Here is a 12497-nt window from a genome sequence, read left to right as displayed (position 1 = left end):
TTCCATGAGAGAATTAAGCCCTACAGAAAATGATTTGAGTGACTATATTTCTATTTTCCTAAATTACACTTGGCCAGGACAATATTAGATGCATAGGAAAGAAGTGAATCCATTACATATAATGGATGTCTTAGGGCATAAGGGCTTACTTCAGCAGAACCTGGTTGAGAAGAGCTGTCAGTTTTATATAACCAGTTATCAATAATATTTTTATCTAATCTACCCCTTCAGATTCCAATTTTGTCAACTGACCCAATAACGTCCTCTATATTACTTTCTTTAGCCTTCAAAACAGGATCTGGTCTAGAATCAGATGCTGGTTGCTGTGTCTCTTTGGTCTCTGACCTGGAACATTTCTACAACTTCTGTCTTTTAGGGCATTGACATTTCTAAACAATACAGCTTATTTTTTTTTAAAGAGAACATTATTCATTACGGATTTGTCTAATGTTTCCTCACAATTAGATTCAGACTACCCATCCCTAGAGAAGAATACTAACCTAAGAGATGTTGTGTCCATCTCAAAGCGTCGCGCCTGAACACTCATGATGTCCATCTACCCCTGGTGATATTAACTTTGATCACTTGGTCAAGGTTTTCTCCAGTTTCTCTACTGTTCAGTTACTACTTTCCCCCTTGCAATTAACACACAATCTGTGGGCAGATGCTTTAAAATCACCCAAATGTCCTGGTCGTCAACAAATTTTTCCCCTATGTTAAGCATCTACTGATGATACTTGAACAAACCAATCTTGATTTCTAACTCTAGGCCTCTCTGCACATTTACCAGTTAGCACTTGGCATTCTACTCTAAATATAAACCTCTTCCTTCTCTCTCATTTATTTACCTATTATTGGCATGGGCTCACAGATTCCTAGTTTTTCCAATGATCTATAATTTATTAATGTCCATAATTATTTTGGTGTTCAAATTGTGAGCCTCTTCAAGATGGCTGCTATGTCTTTTTTTTACATGCCCCATCATTTTTTACTTTCTATCTTGAACCTATCCTGTCCTAGCTTTAGAGTCATTTTTCTGAAGAATCTTACTTCAAGTGGGGAATGGTATAAGAAACCAAGGTTGGGAAACTGGGTATCCTCATTTGCTTTTGGGCCCTTCCAGAAGAACTAGGGAGTATGTATGTATACTTAAATATGCACATTTTTATACACTAATATAAACATATCTGCTCATATACATGCATATATACAAATATTGTTGCCTTTTCATACACATTTAAACATTCTCATAATGAAGTAAAAAAAGCAATTCCCAAATTTTTAGTACTAGTAAAATGCAACAACTGCCTTGCAAAAAGGCGTATATCACTGTGCTCTGATCTTTGCAATACCCCCCATTCACACGCCTCACAACAGAATACTTGCTGCTTCCTTGATCACTGCTTTCCTTGGGGTAAATATGGAGAGACAGATTTACTCTCTCAGCCTATAAGAATCATCGCATATAAGTATGCCATGAATTCATCCAGTCTTCCTACACCTGAAGCAGCTTAAGGTTTTCTCCATGACAGCAAAATGCACTAGAACCACATGACATTTTAGTCTGAATATTAGGCTTTGCATTTATTTAAAATTTATGATTTTTTTTTTTTTTGGCTAGAAATACTTAGAAAAATTTAGAAGTCCGAGATAAAATAGAATTCAAATTACAAGAAAATGTCTAGACACTGCTGAAAATTCTAAAAAAACTGTCAAAGCACTGACATACCACCTGGAAATCACCAGAAAGACTGGAGTCCAGTGAAGTCTTCAGGGTAAATATGGTGTCAGACGTGCAGGGGTGACACAAATTTTGTGGTGGGAGAAAAGGTGGTGGGGTGGATGGACCAATAATAGTTATGATGCTGGCAAATATTACAATACAGAAATTCTAAGGACAGGAGGGCTTAAAACATTTTCCAGTAGAAAAAGGAAGGATGTTGAAATATAGGAAATTCTTATACACACAATATAGAAAAAAGACTGCAAAGCAAAAGCAATTTTCTGCTATTAGAAGCAATCCGTAGATTTCATATTCCCTTATTCCACTATCCTCAAATCCAAATATTAAACTAAGAACCCTATAGGGCACTAGTAAACCAAGGATACTATATTTCATACTTAAATATGTATATTCTCAATATACAAAAGTTTCTAAACAATGAGGCTTTGTTTGAAATTTTTATACCCAAAAGATAATAGGGAGCCCAAGTGATAGGTATTCTCTTTTACTACTATAGCTGTTTCTTGAAACTAATGTTATCTATTTATTTGGGAGTCAACTGGGAAAGATTAACATTTTAAAACAGCCACAGTGTAGGAGTAAATGTTCTATTTGTGGGTATCAAAAAAAAATTTTTTTAAAGGTAACAAATAGCCTCACAGAGAGAAATGAGGAGATGAGATGACAACTAAATGTAATATGATATCCTAGATGAAATCCTGGAACAGAAAAAGGGCATTAGTTTAAAACTAAGGAAATGCGAACAAAGTATGGACTATAGTTAATAACAATGTATCAACATTGTTAATTTTAACAGATGTATCATACTAATATATTAATAATATGGATATGGGGTGAGGGGTAGGAACTCTCTACTATGTTTCTAGTTTTTCTGTAAACCTAAAGCTGTTCTAAACAAGTAAGTTTACCTCTACCTCACGCTAAAATTAACTCAAAATGTATCAAAGATCTAAATAAAATAGCAATAACTTTAAAATTCTTAGGAGAAAACACAGGTGTAAACCTTCATGACTACTTTGGACTAAGCAATGTTTCTTAGCTATGACAATGAAAGCGTAACCACCAAAAGAAAAAACAGATAAATGGGACTTCAAATTTAGAAACTTTTGCGCTTCAAATGACACTATTAAGAAAGTGAAAAGACAACCCCCAGAATAGGAAAAAATATCTACCAATCATTATTTGTAGTCCCTCCTCATCTATAGCTTCACTTACCCATAACCAACTGTGGTTCGAAATATTAAATGAAAAATTTCAGAAATAAACAATTTATGTTTTAAACCACATGCCATTCTGAGTAGCATGATGAAATCTCAAGCCATCCTACTTTATCCTGCCTGGAATATTAATCATCTCTTTGGCCAGCATAACCACTGTTTGTATGATAAGATATTCTGAGAGACTCCATATTCACATATCTTTTATTATAGTATGTTGTTGTAATTGTTCTATTTTATCATTACTGTTGTTAATCTTACTGTGCCTAATTTATAAATTAAGCTTTATCATAGGTATGTATATACAGAAAAAAAAAACAGTACATATAGGGTTTGGTACTATTTGAAGTTTCAGGCCTCCCCTGCGGATAAGGGGGTGGGGGGAGGAAGAGGGCTACTGTATCTGATAAGGTTCTATTATCCAGAATAAAGAACTTGTACAACTCAACAAAAGACAACAACCCAATTTAAAAACCGGTAAAAGAATTCAATAGACTTTTCTCCAAAGATACACAAATGGTCAACGAGCACATGGAAGATGTTCAACATTGTTAGTCTACTGCCTCCACCTCCCTCCGATATTATTCCAGTATTCTTTGTTGAATGTATATGCTTGGTATATACCAGACGTGAATACTCAAGCGACTGACTATACAAACTTGACAGGCCTGCAGGAGAACAGGGTAGAGCAGTGACAAATTACACACCAGCAGTAACTATGCCAGCAACACAATTTGTGGTAGGGTACACTTCTAAATACAATGGCTAAAACAAAACCCACCTGTCTAAAGACGATGAAGAGCTACTTTCTTCAATAAGCTGGAAACTGGGAAAATTCTTGGACTATAAAGCTTCTGGGAATAACTTTAAGCATTCAGGTAAAACTATACTTATTGTTCTTGAGAGCGGAGCTTTCTAAATTATTAATTAGGAGAGCAGGGCTCTTTTTTTTTTTTTTTTGGAGGCCTACAGCACCTGGGCTTCCTAAGTGGTCTCCCATCCAAGTACTAACCAGGCCTGACCTGCTTTAGCTTCTGAGATCAGATGAGATTGGGCTTGTTCAGGGCAGCATGGCCACAGACTAGAGGACCGGGCTTCTTAAATCAGTTTCATGACCTAAGGTCCACCTAGGCAAAAATAAGAGATCCTTTTCATGGGGTTTAAAGAGCTAATTCTGCTACCTTCTGGCAAAGTCTTAAGTTGCATAAGATGGTATCCCAGCCTGAGAGTGGAAGAGAGGAACCATGAGCTAAGTTAATACAAAGTTTTCTCTTTTCATAACTGTCCACAGAACATTTTCTGTGTGCCAAGCTTAGTGTCTAACATAGGCAAATGACTCTTGTCTCTGGTGCCAAGGCTCTCCAGTCTTTCAAAAGAAGTGTTCTTAAACCTGCTACCTCATCAAGAGCCCTTACTAGCAATTATTCCTGGAAAGGAACCCCTCTGTGATATTTTCAAAGAAAATCAACTTTAGCTAAAGAAAAAATACTTGAAAAGTGCTCACTATGAACTGGAAATGCTCCCTCCCTATAAAGAATATTTCTTTACTTTTGTGATCTGAATTCAATTCACAAGAGCAGAAAGCTATTTTAAAAATAATTAACACATTTTGTAAAAAAAAAAAAAAAAAACCCAGTTCTATTTCATTGTTAATGGTCAAAATACTCTAGAAGTGACCCATTACCTTACCTGTGTGCCTGGCTCTTCCTAAAGAAGGCAAATGTCCCTGGAGCAGCATTTGGGTTGGGTCTGCCTCTGACCTCATCTGCCAGTCCCTACTCTCCATACATCCACTTGCATTGGGTTTGGCCCATCAGACTCTCTGATGGTTGCTGACTGATCTGATATTAAGTTCTACTGAGTTACATGACTTTTCTGAAAGGATTAGTTTTAAAAATAGATCACAATGGAGTAATGGCATCCATAGATGATAGCCAAGGCAATGGTGAACTAACAACATAAGGGCACAAGGGAAACGTCCCACCATCCCCCCCATTCATGAGGTTTGTTGCTAAAGGGGCACCATTTAGAATAGTTCTTACAGGCAGGTCAGGATTTAAACTGGATCCTGCAGTTCATAAGCAGGACTTAGCACCTGGATTCACCCAAGCATCTAATGGTGGCTAATTTGATGCAAAGACTTTTTTCTATTAAAAGAATGTATTTGAAACTAAGAAGAATGGAATGGGGGAAAAAATAGGAAAGTCGATTTTTTTCTGTTGACCTGGTCAATGCAAAAATAAACCTTGACTTTTAAATATGTGTTTATCCAACTGACAAATGCAATGTAAACATTAAGTAGATAAATACTAGAAGGAAACTTAAAATCATTTTTAGGGTGGTGGCATGACATCTTTAACAGGACTTTCTGGTTTCATGTTAAAATAGAGATGGTTACCTTGAGATTTAGAAAATAAGCATCTTGATCTACACTCGGTATTTAAAGGAGGTATCTTTTAGTACCTCCCCCAACCTTATTTTATTAGGTCATAAGCAGTTTTCAGCACTTTTCTAAGCACTTGATATGCATTTTTCATTTACTCCCCACAAAAACCCTATGAGGTAGATACTACTCCACCTGCATATTACAAAAGAAAAGATTCAGAGAAGCTAAATACATGGCTAAAGGCCACACAGGTTAAATAAGTGATAGAGATGGGGGATCCTAAACCAGGCAGTAGGGCTCAAAGGCCTTTTATCCTCTTTACCTCTGCTCCTCTTGAGAGGACAAAGAAAGAAAGGCGCACAATCTTTCCCAGCAGCGGCCACTCAGTGTTATGTTTGTTCCTGTCCAGTGGGACGACTGGGAACCCTAAGCCAAATTGCTACCTCACTGGGCAGGCTTCCCCTAAGCTGGTCTCCTCTCATAGCCTCTCCTTTCCCGAATCAAAGGCCCTGCCCATAAATTTCTATGTTAAAGGTTCCAACTGTGAAATGACTGGTTCCAACTGTGAAATGACTATGTAGCTAGAAGTTCTCACCATGAGAGAGTAGGAGAGGATACTTATGATGGCAAGGGCCTTCAATCTTAACTTTTCAAGATGATTTAGAAATGAAATAGGTAGAAAAGAACAGCCAGAAGACAGTGTCTATGGTGTTGCCAGCCAGTCCCCTCTAAGAACTTCCAGTTTGCTAGGTTTTCTGAACAGTTGAAACACTAAGACGGTATAATGATTTTTCATACCATAATTCAGTCTTCCACAATATAAACTGGCATCTTTCTTTTATGCTAGCTTAAGAAGTTCTTAGCTAAGTGTATCACTGAAATGCCACCTGTTAGAGGTTACTACTCAACTCAGTTTACAAGAAACTTATGACGTTATCAAATGAAACCTTTGTATAGGAAAACCCGACCATCTGACTGATTTCAACCTAGGATTAAAATCAGTTACTCTTTTCTCAGAGGCTTGCTTGACTTCAAGTCTTGCAACTGATTCTCTCCAAGAATGCTAGGAGGATTACTCAAATCAGTTCACTTTAGTTGCTTATTTTCTTAACAGTTCTAAAGCAAAGATATAAACATGGCTGTACCACTGTGATCAACTGCCCATTAGTCAAAAATTAGAGTAGCCTCTTTTAAAGATCCTTACAGACACTAGTTAAAATAGTGCCAATTCATAACAAGTCAAGGTAATGAAGAGCACACATGAAAGTAAGCTCAGATAATCCAATACCTATTCTTTAGATTTAACACGCATGACTAACACTGGTCAGTATCAAACTGAATGTTTTGAGTGTCTTCTGCTTTTATTTCCTGTCTAACTGGCAGGTGACAATATTTATTTTATTTTTTAGGCAAGGCAACCCTTGGTTGATCTCACAGATTGCAAGGACCTTGTCAGTTTACAAGGTCCCTTACTTTTTTTTTTATTTTTTACCCCTACAGCACCTGGTCTTCCTATATGGTCTCCCATCCAAGTATTAACTAGGTTCGACCCTTCCTAGCTTCCAAGATCAGTTGGGATTGGGCTTGTTCAGGGTAGCATGGCTATAGATGGGTGACAATATTTAATAAGGAGCAAAGGAGAAACAGGACAAAGCATGTACGCTTTGTTATATGATATCAGTCTGTTCACTTTAAGAGAAAAAACCATGGATCTGAATAATGAGATGATCCAAAGCATTTCCATTTTGTAGTTCAATCATAAGATAGTATCACTAATAGAATAGCAGGTACTATACCTTAAGAACTAGTAAACAAGGACCTCTGATGAAGATAAGAAAAAGCTGAATGGGTCCCAAAGTTTTTCCACAAATAAGCACCCACTACTTCCTATGTTTCTGAAATCAATGGTTCTCAAATTTGAATGAGGCAGAATTCCTAGAAAGAGTTGTTAAATGCAGATGGCTGAGCCCTATCCTTAGTTTGATTCATTACCTCTGAGATTGGGCCTGAGATTTTGTATTTCTAACAAGTTACTGGATCATGCTAAATGCTAGTTCAAAGACTACATTATGAGAACCACTGTCTAAAACTACTTCGATATATGTCTTTATGGTGAGATTTCAATCCATTTAATCTCCAATAGTACTTCTACATAATCCAATCACTTTATAAATGCACATTTAAATACTACCAAAACATATGTTTTAGGCTTAGAAATCTGACCTGGCAAAATAAACCTCACTCGGTTTGTAAATTAAGAGCTCAAACCCCTCAAAGTAACAGGTGTATGTGATAAATCCACTTATAACCATCCCAATTAATCATCACTGAGGCTTATGGGTAAGCCTGAAAGTACCCAATATGACTCTAACTTGAATTCCTGAGACAGTCACGTAAGCACAACACCACTAACTGAACCTGGATTAACTACATCTGAGTTGCTTGACAAAATCAACACTGTATCAGGTTCTTCAAGAAATAGTAAAGCCTTGCTGTTCAAAGTATGGTCAGTGGACCAACAGTATGGGCACCACCTAGGAGCTGGTTAAAAAACTGAATTTTCAAACCCATCCATGACCGTAACAAGAATAATTCACACTTAACCAAGGTTCATAGGTGATTCCCAGACACATTAAGGTTCAAGAAGCAAGCTGGACTAAAGGACTCTGAAAACACAGGGAAACTCTAGTATGTTCACCCTGAAAAACACTTGGCCACAGATCTGGACTCCTCCATCCTCATGGGAAAAAAATTCTGAACAGACTATTATTGTTATCCCATAAAACTGATTTGGCAAACTAAGAAGGGTCAAAGATTAAGAAGCCTCTCATCTGGCCAATGTGTGTGTGTGGTTTTTTTTTTCACCTTGTAGTAAATTTCGCACATTTACAAGTGTTCACAGAATACATCGCTTATGAAAATCACTGAGGACAGTTTTCTTCTACTGCTTCTGAACTTCCTAGCCCATTAAGAGGTGGCAGAAATATTATTAATGCTTTACTTATTCCAATAGTTTGATCTCAGTATGTAGATAGGGAGTAGGCAGGCCCAAATATTATTCCAGTTGTGTAACTAACGGACCATTTATTATAATGCTTAAAACTCAGGATTGTTTTAAGCGTTCTTTAAAAGAAGGCAGGCTTAATTTGCCTCAAGTCTCACATAAAATTACTGGTGTTGAGAAACATAAAGCTAACACTGACTAAAGACAATGCTAAAACTACCATTAACTAAATCCTTTTGAGTGGAGTGGAAAGTAAACCTATTTCCAAATACTTCTGGTAGAGAAGACCATTAAATTTAAGCTCCACTGTCATTATCTAAAAAATGCTTTTAAAAACCATTTTAGGCACATTTATCTAAGTTGGCAGAATTGAGGTTGGACTGTCAAAAATGGGCAATATTGAGCTTCTTAATCTTTACTGTAGATATATGTAAGTTCTACCCTAACAGAGACTAGTAATATCTTTCTAAAAATTAAGCATAAAGATGGATGTATGTAAATATGAAATATGCCACCCTCAGATCAGTATGTGATTTAAAAAAGCCTGCCAGGACTCTATGAGTACTAGTCAGAACTTTTATTGAAAAAGTGCTGGCACAGTTTAAATTACATAGGCTTTTAAAAACAGAATCAGTTTCCCTTCATTTAATAAGCCTTTCTCCCTTCAGAATTCACCTGTAAACATTTTAGGTAATGAATTTAAGTTGTGAAACACTACTCAAGCACTCTCAGGTTTGAGAGGCACTACATTTGGGAAGACCAAATCTAAAGAAAATGCTTTCTATCAACTCACAATTGTTATGCCAAAACAGACTGTTAAGACTGCAATTAAACCAGGAACTATTTTACGCTTGAAAACATTTTTTTTTTCCTCTAGATAAGTTAAAAAAAAAATACTAAAAATGAATATTATTCTGACAGCATTTGATATTTCATCAAGTAGGTAAGAGTAGAGGCACCAATACACAAATACTAAGCAATCAGTATCCTGGGAAGCCAGGGACAATAACCACATCAGAGTCCTTGACTGGGTCCACACTAAGAAAATATGCCCAACCAGGACATGATCCTTTCTGTAACAGTCCCAAACAGTTTATGTCCTCCAGCCCAATGCATTTCAGGGAACCAGAAATGAATTCACAGCTGAGCCCTGTCAACCTCTTCAGAAACATTCAGCAGATATCCAGATATGCAGTTTATAATCACAAGTTTTTAGCTAAGAGAAATATACTTGAAGTCTTGCTTTTGTGATATCATATCCAATTTATGACAAGTGAAAAACAAAATTAAAAAATCTGGTTACCCTAAACACCTAGAATGCACCAAAGAGCGTTCCTTTGGGCTGTTCACCTCTTAAGGAAACATCAATACAGAAGACACTGATTTTTGTGAAGCATCTCAGAACTTGAATACTTACTCTATAGCATGTAAATCAACAATGTACCAGTTACACAGCTGTTACACAATTTGTGTGCCAACATATATTGATCTATAAATTCATATGGGATCTGAGCCAATACTCCCTTCACTTGAAAGTTAATTAAAGCAAATTCTAGTTTAAACTCTGGGTATTGAGATGTCTAGAAAAAAGTTCAAAGCGATGCTTTACTAAATGTAGTTAATGTTTAGTCCATATAGTGAGCCAGAATGACACTACCACATTAGATAATACTAATGAAATACCTACACAATGTTACTAACCTCCCCACATTTATAAAAAATTACTATTTCATTAGTAACAAAGCCTACTTTTGTATAGCGATGGGGGGATTTGGAGGCTAGTTGCTTCTTCAAGTCAAGGAAAGCATCTCCGTTTTCTGTTTCACCCACACTTCTATCCATGGCTTCTTGGTCTATAATTCTTTGCACCTGGAAGATAAATCAACACAAAACTGTCACTGAGAAAAACACATTTTCAGAAGTCTTGACTGTTCAGGAAACTGAAATTCTCTTATCTCTTTAAAATGACTACCTTTTTTTAAAAAAACAAATCCTCACTCAACAATCATAAACCAAAACCCAATTGGAAATAGAGCCACTGGTAGTTATCTCTTCTAGTAAATAAAATGCTCTAAGTATCAAAAGGTTACGGAAAGCAGAAGTGGAAGGTGCCCATAGCCTTTAAGCAGCTTTACTGCAAAAAGAAACCAAGATTAGTCGCTGCCACCCACGGGGACCGTTGAGGTAGTAGTGGGGAAGTTTCCCGAAGTGGGGACAGGTAGAAAACTGGTTGGGGCTGGTGATCCGGGAAGTCGGGCTGTAATAAAGTGCCTGTCACTTGCCAATGGACAGCGCCAGCTGCCCCTTGTTATCTTGGGGCCAGGAACTGGGGACGGAGCCCGAGCGCCCCTGGCCCTGTCGGCCGCACCTGTAAACATGTCAGGGGCGCTGTGGCAAGGAAGAAGCGAGAGCCGGCTTCAGCTCCGAAACTCAGCTTCCCCGGGCCGCCACCTCAACCCCCGGCCTCTCGCGCAGGCCCGGCCCAGCGGCCTCCTTCGGAGGAAGGGCGGGATAGTACTCACGAGGGCAGGCGGGCCGGAGGGAGCTGGGAGGCCGAGCTCCCTGGCCCCGGCGCTCTGAGTAGGAGCTGGCGCAGGCCCGCCGCCCTCCGCCCTGGACCGGCGGCTCGGGCCCGGCCAGCCCGCCTGCACGCTGCCCACCGGCCGCCCGGCTGGCCTCGCTTCCCTGCCCGCCTCCCGCGCGCGCCCCGGCGCTCGCGCTCACGCACGCGACCCCGGGAGCAGCGCGCCCGCGCCCCTTCTCTCCCTGCGGGCCCTGGCGCGCGGCGCCCCGGACCCCGCTGTCGCCACCGGGCCCTTACTCGGTGCCTCCGCCGCTCGGCGACCCTTCTTCTCGGCCGTCGCTCCCCTCTCCGCCGCCCGCGCGGGTCCGAGGACTGCTCCGCGCGGCCTTCGCTCTCGACCCCCCCACCCGCTCGAGCTGTCTCCCTTCAGCCGCCGTAACCACGGCCCAGCCCTTCGCCCCTCCTCCTCCCCGGCCCCCTCCCCCCCTTAATAACTCCCCCCACGCACCTGGTCCCCAGCACCGCCTTCGCCACCGTGCGCCCGGATGTGAGGTGGCCGTGGCGGTGCCGGATGGAAAAGAGAAACATCGCTGCGCGCTCCTCGGGCGCCGGCCTCTGCGTGCGCTCGGGAGCGGGGAGGCGGAGGCGGGTTGGAGGTGGCAGCAGAGGGTAGGAGGCCGGGCGAGGGGGTGGCGGGAGCCCTTCCTGGTGCGCGCAGGCGGTCGTCGTGGGCAGCCCCGGAGAGGACGCGGCGTTCCCACGCGCGCTTTGGGGCGGGGCGCAACGGGGCGGGCGGTGCTTGGAGCCTTCCACCCGGCGAGGCTGTTTTCTTGGGAAGGAGGTGGCATGTACGAAGTGGGCCGGGGTCCGCGGCTTGGCGCGACCTGGAAGTACGTGGACCCGTGCCTTTGCACGGTTCGCGCCCGCAGAGAACCCTGGGCGCTTAAGCATTGCGAGTCTTAAGTTTGGCGAACCTCGGGCCTTTCAGCCATCCGGGTGTGGGCTTGAACCTCATCTTTTTTACTAGTGTTGTAATCTTGGACAAAGCTCTGACTTCTCTGTGTTTAACTCTTATCCTTTCTAAAATGGCCTGTTTATGTAAATTTATGAGTAAACGAAATCACGCGTTGTTGCATTACTAGGCTAAGTTGCCACGATTGCTTTTGATTGAGCTAAGGGCGACAAATTTATAAAATGTACTGCTCATAATCTGAAGTCTGCATGAGAAGGAGAAGTTCGAATGTGTTTGGGTGAAAATGAGACGGCGAATGTCAAACGCTTAGTACTCAGTGCCGAGACTCTGGCTGAGGTGGCACAAATGCAAATGTTCCCCTACTCAGCGATATGAGTAACTTGTGCGGGGGAGGAGCGTTCGGGAAAGGTTTGACCGAGATCACCTGTGAGCCTGCTCTGCAGGATTATCAGGACCCTATTTCTGCCCAGTGGGGCCGCCTAGGGTTTGTGTTAAATGATACATAGGCATGGAGGGAATGGTAATTTTTCTCGCTGAATGGTATCGAAAGTCTCCTTTGAAGGGGTCTACTTTTAGCTTCACTTTCTTCACTTACGAAATCAGGATATTGGACAGCGAGTGACCTGTTTTCTTCTTATGAGTTTTGGCA

General features: G+C 40.7%; 2 protein-coding genes and 1 pseudogene across 7 annotated transcripts in view; 1 reads left to right on the top strand and 2 right to left on the bottom strand.

Annotated features, from left to right (window-relative positions):
- EIF4ENIF1 (eukaryotic translation initiation factor 4E nuclear import factor 1) overlaps positions 1-11367 on the bottom strand; it is a 40679-nt gene extending 29312 nt beyond the window's left edge. For 3 of the 6 annotated variants that reach the window (XM_016129537.2, XM_016129541.2, XM_016129542.2), the window contains exons 1-2: positions 11173-11327; positions 10101-10220 (exon numbers count right to left, since the gene is read on the bottom strand). In XM_016129537.2, the coding sequence (XP_015985023.1) occupies positions 10101-10193 (93 nt within the window). In that variant the 5' untranslated portion in view covers positions 10194-10220; positions 11173-11327. Of the gene's footprint in view, positions 1-10100; positions 10221-10719; positions 10841-10873; positions 11024-11172 lie in introns of those variants that run through there. The other 3 variants (XM_016129540.2, XM_016129538.2, XM_016129539.2) reach the window with 3 other exon arrangements.
- LOC118603037 lies at positions 3925-4043 on the bottom strand (annotated as a pseudogene).
- Positions 11368-11434: 67 nt separating the features above from the next.
- SFI1 (SFI1 centrin binding protein) overlaps positions 11435-12497 on the top strand; it is a 79501-nt gene continuing 78438 nt past the window's right edge. The window contains 1 exon segment of the mRNA XM_036221449.1: positions 11435-11544. The gene's annotated coding sequence lies outside the window, so the exon portion shown is untranslated.

Source organism: Rousettus aegyptiacus, unplaced genomic scaffold (genome assembly GCF_014176215.1).
Source record: "Rousettus aegyptiacus isolate mRouAeg1 unplaced genomic scaffold, mRouAeg1.p scaffold_m13_p_5, whole genome shotgun sequence".
In the NCBI taxonomy this organism is placed as follows: Eukaryota; Metazoa; Chordata; class Mammalia; order Chiroptera; family Pteropodidae; genus Rousettus; species Rousettus aegyptiacus.
The sequence above is the reverse complement of the archived record's forward strand: the minus strand, read 5'-3'. Positions and strand labels throughout refer to the sequence as shown.